The following is a 14,491-nucleotide window of genomic DNA, read 5'->3' on the forward strand; positions in this document are numbered from 1 at the left end:
TGTTTAAGAATGTTTTATGAGCACCCCCAGCTCTACAGATGATAACAAACTATAATGCTACCAACTGTATGAATTAATCATGGTGAAAGACAAACGTGTCTAAAAAAAAAAAAATTAGGGATGAGAATGTGAATATTTTTTTCACTGCACCAGTCATTCTTCATTAAAATCATCAGTAAATATACCATACTTTCAAAATATTTTTTATGCAAGGCATGACAGTACGATCTGTTTAAGGCTCTAATTTCTGTTCAAGCTTTCCTACAAGACCAGTTTTAGTGTAGAGAACAGGTGTATTCAAATTTGACTTCTACACCTTTGCCGTTTTCCAGTTGCATAGAATCCATTCTGAGATGGAGCAATAAACCAGTCAGTGATCATAGAGCTCCTTCATCTCCTTAAGGATCTTGATACTCTCGCTGTATCTTAACTGGTTCTTGTGAGAGCACTCCTTCCATCTGGAAAAAAGAACGATAAAAAATCAGCTGAACTCATTCAAAAGTTTTGGATGTTTTGTGTCAGAAATCAAGCTTGCAAAAATTCACATAATATCTTCATCATGATCAGACTTCATTGCAGCAAGAGTTTAACTATTTTACCATAATACTTTATTGAAAAATCACGTGTTGGACCTATTTTTTCCTGTTTCTAATTTAAAGAATTCTTACTCTGTCACTCATGTTGGTATTCATGAACATGCATTTCATTACTTACACAAATATCTGTTTTTTGAATTTTCCAGTTTGGGATCAGTCAATTATATCTATCTTATTCAATTCCAGATTTTGCACCAAATCAATGAGCAAAACAAAAGATTCGCCTTTTCTTAGACAAGGGAAATAGAAATTATTGAAGTTTGACAATTCTACGGTTAATTAATAAATACAAACATTAACAAAACTATTTTAAAAAATTCAGCAAACCTACCGTTATATAATTATTTTCAACAACAACAAAAAAAGCTACTTCATGAAGAACATACTTGTGTCTTATCTTTTTCCAGCGTTCCATGTGGTCACATATGAAAGAACCAGACATGGGAACCGACTCATTTAACTGCGAACAGAAGAAATGCTGAGATTTAGTTAGTTCATGAGTTAACTTCAATAATCATAGGTTGACAAGAGAGATGCATACCACTTGGTATCCCTATGTAAGTGAAACACCACTGATAATTCTAATTTGTGGATTTTACAATACCTTAGTCACAGTGGGTTTTTCTATTTGCGGGATCCTGAGATTTATGGCTTCTCCAGATGAGTTAACTGGACAACAAGTTGGAGGTGGTAGTCTGTACACATTCTGACCTTTACCATTGATCATGTCTGCAACCTGACGAAAAAACATTTGGGAAGATTTCCTGTATTATGATGCACAAAGTATGGCATACTGACAATCTAACAGGCTAATATGCTCAAGCGAAAATAAGAATTTTGAAATATACTCGTTTAAATCTTATTTCACCAGCTAAATTATCCATCATACAATTGATTAAGTTTTAGCTTTACTATTTTGAAAGGTTGGTTAAAACCTACTACAAAATTGAGACACATAATTGTTTCCCAATTGCCACTGGAAATGTTTAGTGGTGATATGTTCATTTACAGTAATGTACAGTTTTCACGTTAAACCACAAATATCCAAAGAGATTTTACTTCAGGTGTAACTAACTATAAAAACTAAAACTGCTCACACCCAACATTGTGAGGCCTCACCTCTTCGTCTCCCATGCTGTGTGAAGGGCTTGGAAAAGTAGCTGTCTCACGGACGGAAGGATTGTTTCTCATCCAAGCACGACAGATAGGATAAAGTGGGGTGCTGGTGTTGAACTGAGCCAGATCCACACTGCGATCAAACAACTTAATGATGTAAGAATCTGTAAATGGAGAAAGACAGAATCAAGAAACGGCAAAAAAACTGTACAATTAAGTACAGAGCAATGTGATCGCACATTAACTGAGAGACAAAAATGTTCTTCAGTTTTTCTCAAGTTTCCACTCAGTACTTTGTTTATGTTGATTTCCATCTGGTAAGCCTTCATCCATCTCTTTCCGTCTCTTTCTTCGATGCTGTGGAAATCGTGCAGATGGCCTAGAGGAAAAATCCAAATAAATAAAGCCTTAGTATGTGAACAAAATCCACAAAGTTACCCGTCATTATAAAATCATTGACAGTAAATGACGACTGCCAAAACAGAAGAAAGACGACTTGCTGAGCAAATGTTTTCCACTTTCTTTTAGCTCTCAAGGAAAGAAGATGCTTGCCTTTTTCCAGCAGATGATGGAGACAGATCCCTAGAAATAGCAAATAGAATGAGAAATGTATGTAAAATTTTCCAGAAATTTATACTTAATATTGACCTACATAAAATATTATAGAATACCTTCATGTCAGCAGCTACAACATTAAGTATGTTTGAAGAACAAATAATTGATGCTTACTTGTTTAAAGAGTCAGTCGATATTTTACCTGCATCGATCTCATTTTGCTCCCTGCTCAAAAATACAATATTAGGTTAACAGGCAAGTGACAATAACTCCTTTGTTTTCCACGGTCACTGATCATTTGACTGACCTTTCATTTTCGCTCCTCTCCACCAGTCCCTGGAGCACGGCATCCAATCTGTTGCGTGCACCGGTGGACTCCAATTCTGACAAAATAAATAAATACTACACTTCATAAACAGTAACGTTACATTAACCACGATTTCTTACTTAAAAAACACAATAGTGAGTTCATAAAGCGGGATGTCGAACTGAAATGTGAATATTCGAATCACTCCGAACACGTCATTTATTCACATCGGTGCAGTCAGCAGATTTAATATTATTTACAAGTGTTGGTGAAATGATCGTACTTCAAAACCCCTTTAAACAGCGGTTATATTGTCAAATACTGTATGCTAGGTACAGATGACGTGAAATAAATTAACAGCGTGATGGAAGGGTTTGTTACAGCTTTAGGGGTGCAGCTTCTTACCTGGCCTTTCAGTCTTGATCTTGACGTGGTGCATTATCTGTACTTTATCTGTAGTTTGTAGCGAAATTTCTAAAACTGTGAAACACACACAGTCCCTCTCTGTGGTTGAATTAGAATGTCTTTACGTTGGTAACCTCGAATATTTTACGTCACTTAACAATACTAACGTTGGTAAAATACACGAAGCCTGTTTGCTGTTGACAATTGTGTTAGCAGGCTAGCGGCGGATGGATCAAGACCGATTCCACCGGGCTAGCATTCACTGGATATAAAACAGCGATTTCGTAAGCTTTATGAAATTGTACGACTTGACCGCCTGTAATACTTTGGTACGTAACGATTTAGCCCTTGTTTTTTCAATGGTAGCTTTATTTCGTTGTTTCGTACCGACGCGTTTACTAGCTGGAATAACTGTTGCTAATTTAGCTGATCACGAACGGGTACACAGACAGACTTTCCTCTTCCGCGCGCTGACAGTTTCCCGTTTATTGGTTGGCGCTTATGTGATGAAGTTCTTCTACATGATTGGATAGACTGCATGCCCATCACATGATACTCGCTCGCTATTGGCTGCCTGTTTGCTTGAAAAATGAAAATACTAAAGAAGCACTTCTGGTTCTGTCGAGAATCTTGTTCTTTATCACAGGAGGAACCTTATAATACTGTCATTATAAAACATTGCATTATTGCATGAATAGACAATCGGAATGCTCACTATTGTAGCTTAATTTAACTACATAGTTTCATTTTACGTACATAACTACAGATTCCATGGTAACTTTTGTTTGTGGACATGCAAAGTCGACTGCGTGTTCATTCGTTGTGAGTTGTATTGATGTAAGCAACCCAGTCGGTCTGGTATGTAAATCCCCTTACAATCATTTTTCAACGGGATTACTTTTGACCAGACGGATAGCAGACCTATGCTGGATATATCTACTCTACTGTATGTGTCTGCTATAAATAAATCACCCGTCACTTGCTTGTTGTTATGAAATCCAGGTAAGATGATCTCCAAAGATCCCACTTTTCTTACCAAGAATAATTGTTAACATTTTTCTCAAACATTATTACTGTGTTTGTTTGTTTGGTTTGTTTGTTTGTTTGTTTGTTTGTTTTTACAGCAGACCTCTGTTCACAAGGCAGAATCCCTTCCAGACAACGTCCAGAGTGGAGAAAGCACACTATCACCCATCCCATAAAAAAACCCTGTCAAAGAAAGAGAAAAAAACTGTATGCTTTGGAGAAAAAATAATGACTCAGAAAAAATAATGATCCACACCCCAATTTGGTTTTTCTTACCTAAAGTCATCACAAACAGGTCTGTGATTTCTTTGTTCTTTTGCAGACTTTGAGTCCTGTACGTTTAAAACAGCAATCCTGTCCCAAATCACTCACTGCGAGCCACAAGAGCCAACAGCTCACAGAGAAGCAGCACAACCAAATTGCCTCTGCAGATGGAGAGCCTGGTTTCACAGAGTCCTGGCCTTCCACGGAGAGTGGATCTTCTCCTGCCAGCACCACAAACTCATGTGACATGAGCACAAACAAACAGGCTTCAAGAGCTGGAAAACCCACAGCTTCATCTGAGTTTGAAGTTCAACAATCTTCATTACTGTCTAAGTATGATTTACTCACAATTTACACTTAACTACAGAGTAATACATTATTTTTTAAATAAAAGTTGTAATATGGCTGAATTAACTTGACAGTGCCAATGGTAAAGCTTTTGTTAGTGTTTGATTCAGTCACCATTCCTTCCCAGGTATGTTGAACGTTTTCGCCATGCTCCACCACAGAGTAGAGAGGATCGCCAAAAAATTGATTCTGCCACTGGAGAAACACAGCTACCTTTTTGGTGGATTCTACCCTCATCTCCCATTTCAACACAAACTATAACCAAAGACGGAGGTATAATGTTGCATTTTATTTATTTGTTTTTTTAGGTGCATGTTTTTGAATGATTAGAAACTATTTGCTCGTAAATTGCAAACAATGTGGAAATCGACCTTTTTTGCTAAACCAGACATTGGGATCTCTTCCTCTGAACAGATGTAATTCAGTCTTTAAAGGATGGGCATGGACCTGCAGTTTTCAGTCCACCTGGAGATCGTGAATGTGATGGATCTATTTCCCCAGACAGAGAATCCTTTAATGTGAGTATTTTAATGACATTTGTGGGGATGAGCCACAGCATTGCCTTTTATTGTCTGTCTATAGTAAATACAAATAGCATATACAAATACTTATATATTTCAATATCAAAAACACCAGATACTATTTCAGATTTTTCTTTTTTTTGTTCTTTGAATATAGTTTTGTGATGGTTTATTCTGCACCCTGTCCTCGTTTAACAAGGATTCTTTGAATGCCTCAAGAACAGTCTGCAGCAGAGACACCTTATTATGATTAAATGTGCTCATAAATATTTGCATTTTATCACCACACCACATGCTCATCTGGAACATTCATTGTTTATTAAAAACAGCCATGTTTTTTACGTATATGGCTTGGTCAGGATGCTTGGGTCAAATGTATCACCCTCACAAAATTTTAAAGAAGCCTCTGTATGAATGCTGTCAAAATAAGGCTCAATGCTGCAAATAATGTTTATTTCTTTTTCCAAGTAAATTTAACCTCACTGTGACGGTGATATCAGGCAAAATTGTGGCTTATTAAATGTATTACTTGTTTGTTGTTTTTCCTCAGATTCTGTCAGATATCTCCCAGGGTGAAGTTGATGACACAGAGACCCTACAGCTTCAAGAAAAGGCTAACAGGCTTCTGCTGAGAGAGTACAATGTCCAGCTAGTAGCATTCATGATAAGTCAATTAAGTCCTTCAATTGTAAGTAATTTTTCTATATCTCTGACAGTGAATGCACTCAGAGTGACGAATCCATACATGTCAGCTCAGACGGCCTGGGATGCTCAGATTTTTCTACTCAAGTCAGCGTAGATGAACCGCTGCGAAGACCTTTGATTCCCAGTAGGTCAAAATTTACTACTGGTAAATAATACGACCTTTGTGTTTGAAGCAGAATTTGAAATTTTTTAAATTAAACGTGCAAAGTTCCTTCCTTATTCATCTTGTAGATGATGACTGTTATTTTTATTCTTTAAATGCTGCTGCTATGTTGTGTTCATTTATTATCATTATAGTGAATTCCAGCTCATACTCCGGTCAAGCTATTTCCTTCCAAGAACCCTTTGTCATTCCTACTCTGGTGACGCCGACCCGCCCAGAAGAGGACATCTTGTTCCAGTGGCGTTTAAGGAGAAAAATGGAGCAGGCCAGGGAGCGGCCCCAGCCCCTGCAACACTCCAATTTTCATAGCCCCACATTTCGCTGGCAGCGCCCCATCTTTAGCCATCCTACAAGTGACAGGCAATTTTACAAGGTGAGAATGTGTGAATGTGTAATTATATATTTTAAGTATTCAACATCTACTCTTAATATACATGGTAATTAAAATGACCTCTGTCATGTGTTATTTGTATCAACAGCAAAGCACTCAGCCTCCTGAATCCTCACAAAAAGCTGCTCATCCATACATTTCTCATTCCTGCCCAGAAGCCATAGAAGCTCATCCATCATGCCCTCCATCGTCAGGTGTTCCTCCCTTTCCTGATTTTCATGTCTCCTCTTCTTCAGTTTCTCAAACACAGGCTATGACTCATGTTCCTGCCCACATGCATTTACTCTGTGATGTTTTGCCGTGTCCCATTCAGTCATCACATGATGGCAGGCAGCAAAACATTTCTCAAAATATTGATGAGTCTCATGTCAGAACTGCCCATAAAAAACTTCAGATTCCTGCACACTCAGGAAATAGCTCTAGTAATGAGCCTTGTCGTGAACATTTGCCATCCCCACCACCTGTCTCATCTGGAGTTCCAAGTGACTGTGAAAACTCTGCAAGAATTGAGAATGACAAAGTCAAGAAAACCGAGTTGGCGCAGAAAACAACCATGTCCTTCAGAAAGCACAAAAGGTCAAGTATGGAAATGTGTGCTGGGCAAACAGTGTACAAAATGATCTGAATACTTAACATAATTTTTTGCAGACATACTGTTGGGAGCAGGAAACCAGCTGTCCCGGGTTTTATTCAAAAAGATCGTCAGAAGGTCCTGCAGCAGGCGGAACAGCAACAAGAGAAAGGAGCCAAGGAGAAATCTAGTGATGGAAGTATGCCTGCACCCCCCCCTTCTCCAGTCCATAGTGCCTTAAGAGAGGTTAGTAGTCCTGCCACCAGATCTACAATATTAACTTAATGTCATTTCATTTATATGAGTGCCTTCTGAAGACAAGGATACTGTTTGTATTTTTGACTTGGGGAACTCACAGCAATACATGTGATTAACTGAAATATTCTAGTTTACTGCTGCTCAAATACAATAAGTGTTTGTTTGTTTTTTCTGATATCAGATATTCAGATATCTGCTTTGTCGTAGTTGTTACTTCAAAGCTGCATTAACCAGAATGCTGTTTTGGGTTCTTGATAGGTAGTTTCTGAGGTTTTGAATGCTACAGCAGATTCTTATCCTGCACGAAGAGCCTCCATCTCGTCAACCTCTTCTTTCATCAGCTCTGCACCACTACCCTCCTCAGTTCCTGCGTGTGATGCACAGAACTCTATGGGGGTCATTTCACAGCTGTTGCAAGAGGCTGATGGTGAGCCTCCTGCTCATAGTGGAGAGTATATTCTGACCTTTAAATTACTTTCACTCCTTACATTCCACAAGGCTGTAGGTCAAAAGTATTCTTAGTATATTGTTCTTGCTTTTAGCATGTGGAGCTGCATTTCTTAGCAATTTACTAAGTACCTTCCAGGCTTGATCTTAATGAACATACTTCCAATATTGTATTGTCAGATTAATCTTTTTTTACTTTCCAGATTCAGATGAAAAAGAATTTGAAGATGACCCTTTGTTGCAAGTCCTTCGTAAGCAGAGATCATGGGTAAAGGAGCAGATCAGGTAAAATAATAGTCTATACATGAATTTGCTCAAATGGCCTCATTAAGCGCCATCATTTTGAAGAATTATATCAGTATTATTTTTAATCTTATTCTCTAACTTAATGTTATTTGTGTAACTCCCAATATTCCAGAGACATAATCTGTTATTTTCTATTTTAGAGAAGTCGACTCTCTGTTGAATGAACTCCAGGACAAGCAACCAATCACACTGATGGGAAGCACTTGATGTATTTGTTTGTTTTTAATTTGGAAAGAAATAAAGTTTTTTTCAAGAAATATTTCCACACAAGAGTTTGAAGATATGTCTGTTTGCATGATTACAGTGCTTATAATACAGCATTTTACAAAAGTTGCACAAAGAAGTAGCAGTCTGAACTGTGAAAGCATAATATTTACAAGAATGCATCCTTACATGTTATAACGCTAATGTTGACGAGTGACAGCAGAGCAGTATATACAAATGTCACGGAGCAGGGAATAGTAGAAACAGAACAAACGAGTGTTCTGTCACACGGTGAGTCACTGTAACTGGAGGTGCCAGCAGTTATTTCTGTTTGTGCCTTTGTGTTTGGTATTATGATCCGTTCAGCATTCTTGAGGTTTCATTTTGCAGCATCGGTGCAGATATGATCAAGATGCCATCTGGAGAGACTGCTGACTCCAGAGCCATGGTGTGTACCCCCTTTGGGATTCGATAACGGCGGTTAAACTGTCGAGTTGTAAACCCTGGACCTGCCTTCTAACAAGAGAGACAATTGAAAGTTCAGCTACAATCACAACCATTTTCAATAAACCAAGAGGTAAAACAATGCCTTTTCCAGAATACAAACCTTTTTTTCTTCATGCTTTCCTTGCACTTCAACAAAGTCTCCTACCACTTTTACTGTCAAGTCCTGTGGGTTGAAGTCCTTCACGTCAACTTTAACTGTAAAACCACCGTTGTGACAGTCCACCTACCAACACAAACAGGAATACTGTTTATTATCTGGAAATTAAATACACTTGGGTGCAGCAAATTAAAGGAAAAACTAAACTGCACTTAATTGATATTCTCAATACATTTTTAGTGAGAAAATCGATTTAGTGTTCTTGGCAGATATTTGCTTTAAACTGCATCTCAGTAAATAGAGAATGTAGATGAGGAATTATTAGAATATTATCAGGTTAGCGTTGTAAAAACCTGATGGAGTTTGTATTTTCATGCAGTTATACAGACTCAAAACAACTGTTAACAGACTTGTCTGATTTACATTTTTAAATTACGTTGCTGTTCTATAAATGACCTACCTCTGCAGAGCTACTATTATCAGTCTCTGAAATTAGTAATTTTGGGGACCACTGATATTGTCCATAAATCTCGTTCAGGCGAGGAATTAAAGGTGGCAAAACCTTCTCCCATGGGATTCCACCGGCTGGCAGCGTGTGTGGCAAAATAAAATCCATTCCTAATAATCAGAAAATTTGTTTAAGCAGAGTTGTCTTGAAAGATGTTGAGGTTAGATGTGTGTCTGACTGACCACGACCTACCTCTTATATTCCCTGCCCAAATAAGTGTGGACACTGGTTGTGGACAACCCTTTTTTAGCTGCCTGGGCTCCCCGCTGGGTTGATGTCCTGCAATGAGAGCTGATGAGCTGCTGCGCCAGTCAGTCTGCAGCCTCCCGCTGTTTGACGCGCCAGTGTCACGGTGCGTGTTTTATACTGGAGTTGCATAATGACTCGGGAATCCACAATGGGCCCCGTGCCTGTGTTCTGGCCTAATGTCTACCCTTGGGTATTTAGGCAGCTATATGGGATCTGCTGTATTGTTTGAGCTGTAATGCAGCTGTTGCGGATTTATGACAATTATCGTCTTAGCAATTACCGATATTGCCGCCTCCGGTTTATTTCTAGCGATGATGGCTCAGAGAGGAACGACCTGTTACGAAGTGCGTGTTTAAAGGTCGGCTGGCATATCCGTGTTCTATCCAAAAATAAGTTTAAAAGACGTTGTTGTTGACCCTCCTGAGCTGATGTGGACAGACCACAACACGTGTCAGAGCACGTGGAGCCAAATAACCCCCCATCCCACCCCCATCATTCACTAATCACAGTATTTACCCAGACAAAGCAGCAGAAGTAATTGTGAAAGTTATTCAACTCTATAAGACAGGTGAGTTTCAAGAACACAACCTTCATCGAAAAGTAATCATCATAGTTATTAAGAAAAGCTGTATTTACTGTAGATGGTTTCATATCCTTCCTCCAACACAACCTAATACAAAACTCAATTTCCAGATTCTTTACTTCCAACAGCTTGCATAACTGAGTGACACATGTATTGTGAAAAGTATTGATAACAACTATACTATATAACAAATCATAAATTCATCAGTTCAAATGGTGATGTTCCTCCTGCCAGTTATGCCTGACTAAAACTTGCTCTGATTATATAATGATTCACATAGGATGATGGGGAAGTGCACACACTTTGAGGGATGAAGTTATTGGGTTTCACAACAGGCGCCAGTGTTTTTCCAGACTTGAAAAGACCTCTCACAATGCAAAACATTAGAAAATATGTAGCTTAAAATAACTCACACATGAGTCACAAAACAAGTCCACATAGATTAATACATTCCTGCAGCTGAATGATATTCCTACATATAATTACAATCTGAATCCTCATGGGAAATATAGCACACTGACAAAAAACATTGCAACTTGGACAAATTACATACAATTTTTTTTTAAAGTTTGTCTTTCATACATTGAGTAAAAATCGTTTCCTGAACACAATTAGACATGAGCAACCTTTAATAAGTCAAGGTGAGGAAAAACCTGTAGTTCATTATCCTGGAATATGCCGAATCATACTGTTAAATGGTCATAACAGATAATATTGTTAACTATACGAGACTTAGAAACCAAAGAACTTTCCGAAACGCCTTGGCAAGCAAAAACATTACTTCCTCAATATTACAGCTTTTATCCAATGATGACATATTCTATTTGAGTAAGACATTACATTTAGTTGCAAAGATGAGGAAAATTAAAACGGCTTCACTGTCATTGAGGAAGGAAAATTCTTTGGTTAACTGTTTGTGGATCAACAACTATTTTCAGATTGGTCATATATTTATACATATAAAAAAATCAAGGAATACCAAGGGGAATTGTAAAGGAGAGGTAATCTCCCACCTCCCCCCACTCTGCTCTGAAGTGCTGGTAAATAGTAATCCAGGTGGTGAGTACTGCTACCCACAACAACAAACCCAGTGCTGACCGCTTCACATCTAGATGAAAAACACACAAGATGCAGTATAATTATTTGACATTATAACAATAGTCAAACACGTAGAGACAAAAATCATACTCAAACATTCACTTAAATTTTATTCTGGAAATTTAGGCTTGTAAATGGCAGTAATGGCTGCCCATCACTCCTCCGTCTCTTTTGTGGTGTGTGTGTGTGTGTGTGTGTGTGTGTGTGTGTGTGTGTGTGTGTGTCTGTCTGTGTGTGTGAGTGAGTGATGGTAAAATTAATTTTTCCATTTTGGGATGAAATCAAGGATTGTTCTTCTTCAGCAAATTAAAAAAATTAAATTATTGTATCAGCTCCAGCGGTAACACTTTATTTTAAGGTACACCTATTCACCATTAATTAGTTGCTTATTAACATGCAAATTAGTAACATATTGGCCCTTAATTTGTCATTATTAAGTACTTATTAATGCCTTGTTCTGCATGGCCTTATTAAACAACCAGTAAGTGGTCTAATAAATGAGGTATTTGTACTTGTGCTGTCTTTGTTATTCTACCACTGAATGAGAGGGAACCTACTGTATAGATAGATCCATTTTTCAAAGATGTAACCCATCACTTCTTTATTGCAGTAGTTATGTGCTATAACATATTAACTAATTGTGAAAAGGAGGCAACTTTAGATTAGGGAACATGTGTTGGTTAATAAGTGTTCAACTATTAGTGAATTACTAATGATCAAGATGTCACTTTAGTATGGGGAACATATTCTAAGTAACAAAGACTTAATTTAGAGTTATTTGGACACTTAATATTTGTAATTTTGTTATGTTCATTAAGTGGTATTAAGGGAGAATAACTATTCCTGGGGTACTACAACCTTATTAAGTCCATACTAAGCAAAGCATATTGAGATCGTAATTTATATACAACAACTTCCTTACTTAATACTAATAAGCAAGAATTCTGAGGTTATTGAGGGAAGACTCTTAGTTAATAGCTTACTGGTTGTTTAATAAGGCCATGCAGAACAAGGCATTAATAAGTACTTAATAATGACAAATTAAGAGCCAATATGTTACTAATTTGCATGTTAATAAGCAACTACTTAATGGTGAATAGGTGTATCTTAAAATAAAGTGTTACCTTTTTGGGGAATTATATTTGAATTATTATCCAAAATAATGTAATGTAGCAATGATTTCCAAGAACTCTGGTGTTAACTATGCAGTTTTGGAATAATTGAAAAAATGTAATGTGACGTAACATATTTTTAGAAACTTTTTAATGCTTCAGTATACAACTCTTCACTTAGCGGTGTATAAAACAGCATAATAGCGATGTGTCTCAAAATTGTACTTTAATTATTGTGCACACACACAAATAAAATATACTGCTCAAGTGACTCTTTATGACGTAATCCAATGATACTCACAAGATTTGATCTGGAGCTGCTCGGTGTAGGCTGGCTTAACAAAGGCCTCTTGAAAAAACCATACAACATTTACCAGCCACAGAAATGGGAGAAACACAAATCCACCTGGTAAATATGAAAACACCCACAATCATTAATAGTTGCAGTACGTGAAATAAATTTTGTCACCAACATGGCAGCAAAAGAACAAGACCATTCACTTCAGTATACAACTTTTGAGACAGGTACTAATACTTGTTAACAAACAATTTTCAAGTCAAGTCTGAAATGTCAAGATAAATTATAACAATCATTTTGTATTAATTGATTCTTAAACACCCTCACCTAAATAATACTTTCTGCAAAGGCCAAGTTTTTCCTCATTGGGTAGTCGTTCCAGGTTCATTGTGATTTTATGGTGCTGTCAAAAACAAACACAAAAAAAAGAAAAATAAATTTTTAAGAAAGTAAATCAAACACATTGTAACATTAATATAAATGACTGAACATAACTTATGCAACTCCTATAAAAATTGTACAAGATATAGGCAATGAGGTATGTCACTAGTGTTTGCTGGCTTGGTTTGAATTGTCATGACTCCAAAGCACATGACCAGGATAACTCCAACTTTAACTGGCACCATGCAATAATACACAGGCTGTTTAAACTACTTTTTTCATGTACTTTAACTGTTGTTTTCATATATGCTGCTATTCTTACATCTTGAATAGTTGCATTGTCGTACAACTGTGCATATCTGTCCTACATTTGACAAAAGTGTTCTATATTCAAAATTATTTGTCTGTTGGTATTCTGCTCTGACACAGAATTTCTCAGACTGGAATCAATAGTCTACTCTGTCCATCCATCCATTACTCTACATAAAACACCTTAGGCTACCTTTGTCAATGTGATAGCTTAGCAGTTTATTAACATTAGCTTTGTCTGGCTGGTACAAAATCAATTATATCTGTAAGTCTGTAGATTCCTGACGACTTGCTATGTCGCTAAACGTTTATAATGCTGAACAATAATACCAACATTTACCAGTTATTTTCAAGCCAAAAATGTCGACGGACGGACTGAAAGCTACTTAACAGGAAATGCATCGACCATTTCCTACTTCTTCTTCGGAAGCACGATCTTCTTCGTATGTCTTTTTGTTGTCATGGTGACTGCCTTTACTACTTACTGCCACCTCGTGGACAAAACTACGAACTGACGAAGTCCATCCGTGTTCATTTTCAGCAAACAACAGTCATCAACTTTCTTCGACGCTAGTCTTTATATATCTTGTCACACATAGAAAAAAAACCCTAATTCTTGTCAAGTTCTGAAGAGCTTTACGTTGTTTGCCAGTTTATTGTATGTTCTATACTCGCTGTTTTTGAATTAAATAAAGTTTTGCCCCCACAGTGGCGTTTCGGATCCTGAAAAAAGGTTTAGGCTCGAAACAAAAACTACTCATTTATGGTGACATAAAATCAAGCTCCTAGTGAGAAATAGATTTTGCCTAAACTCCAGTTATCTATTATTCATCACTCTTTTAATTATTCATGTGCCAGTTTATCCACTAACATTTCAATTAAATAGGATAAGGTTATTTAACCTAATTGTACAAAAGTGAATTATGTTTGATTCCTGAGGTATACTTTTCTACTTATTCCACCTCTTTGAATTGCCTCTTTTAACGTTTTTAAATTACTTATTATTTTCTAATGCATTTTCCTCTGCCATTTATCCAAAACAAATGCAGTTACATAATTTAAATTTCAATTTAAAAAGCTGATTTCCTACCACCTCCAAAAACATGCGCTTCAGGTTAACTGGCCGGTTCCAAATTGCCCGTAGGTTTGAGTGTGTGCGTGCCTGT

General features: G+C 37.2%; 4 protein-coding genes across 6 annotated transcripts; 1 reads left to right on the top strand and 3 right to left on the bottom strand.

The window, feature by feature from the left end:
• Positions 1-101: 101 nt before the first annotated feature.
• lin37 (lin-37 DREAM MuvB core complex component) lies at positions 102-3,436 on the bottom strand. Its single transcript, XM_068324650.1, has 9 exons — positions 2,980-3,436; positions 2,575-2,650; positions 2,442-2,492; positions 2,265-2,294; positions 2,006-2,091; positions 1,716-1,876; positions 1,201-1,332; positions 983-1,056; positions 102-458 (listed from the first exon to the last, which is right to left on the bottom strand). Exons 1-9 carry the CDS (start codon positions 3,011-3,013, stop codon positions 371-373), a joined length of 732 nt encoding a protein of 243 aa, XP_068180751.1. The 5' UTR covers positions 3,014-3,436; the 3' UTR covers positions 102-370.
• A 152-nt stretch (positions 3,437-3,588) lies between these two features.
• On the top strand, positions 3,589-8,238 carry proser3 (proline and serine rich 3). Of its 2 annotated transcripts, none has more exons than XM_068324645.1 (13): positions 3,589-3,981; positions 4,104-4,212; positions 4,328-4,602; positions 4,745-4,890; positions 5,032-5,135; positions 5,689-5,774; positions 5,855-5,988; positions 6,141-6,379; positions 6,486-6,973; positions 7,046-7,214; positions 7,485-7,653; positions 7,877-7,958; positions 8,120-8,238. In XM_068324645.1, the coding sequence occupies exons 1-13, from the start codon at positions 3,971-3,973 to the stop codon at positions 8,184-8,186; spliced, it is 2,079 nt and encodes a 692-aa protein (XP_068180746.1). In that variant the 5' UTR covers positions 3,589-3,970; the 3' UTR covers positions 8,187-8,238. The 2 variants fall into 2 exon arrangements, with proteins under 2 accessions (XP_068180746.1, XP_068180747.1); XM_068324646.1 differs by having other exon boundaries at positions 5,855-5,967.
• hspb6 (heat shock protein, alpha-crystallin-related, b6) lies at positions 8,235-10,028 on the bottom strand. Of its 2 annotated transcripts, XM_068324652.1 has the most exons (4): positions 9,488-10,028; positions 9,248-9,405; positions 8,791-8,913; positions 8,236-8,699 (listed from the first exon to the last, which is right to left on the bottom strand). In XM_068324652.1, exons 2-4 carry the CDS (start codon positions 9,401-9,403, stop codon positions 8,535-8,537), a joined length of 444 nt encoding a protein of 147 aa, XP_068180753.1. In that variant the 5' UTR covers positions 9,404-9,405; positions 9,488-10,028; the 3' UTR covers positions 8,236-8,534. The 2 variants fall into 2 exon arrangements, with proteins under 2 accessions (XP_068180752.1, XP_068180753.1); XM_068324651.1 differs by having other exon boundaries at positions 8,235-8,699; positions 9,248-10,028.
• Positions 10,029-10,154: 126 nt separating this feature from the next.
• Positions 10,155-13,758, bottom strand: psenen (presenilin enhancer, gamma-secretase subunit). Its single transcript, XM_068324653.1, has 4 exons — positions 13,666-13,758; positions 12,963-13,038; positions 12,639-12,743; positions 10,155-11,235 (listed from the first exon to the last, which is right to left on the bottom strand). Exons 2-4 carry the CDS (start codon positions 13,021-13,023, stop codon positions 11,096-11,098), a joined length of 306 nt encoding a protein of 101 aa, XP_068180754.1. The 5' UTR covers positions 13,024-13,038; positions 13,666-13,758; the 3' UTR covers positions 10,155-11,095.
• Between the last annotated feature and the right edge of the window lie 733 nt (positions 13,759-14,491).

Source organism: Antennarius striatus, chromosome 9 (genome assembly GCF_040054535.1).
Source record: "Antennarius striatus isolate MH-2024 chromosome 9, ASM4005453v1, whole genome shotgun sequence".
In the NCBI taxonomy this organism is placed as follows: Eukaryota; Metazoa; Chordata; class Actinopteri; order Lophiiformes; family Antennariidae; genus Antennarius; species Antennarius striatus.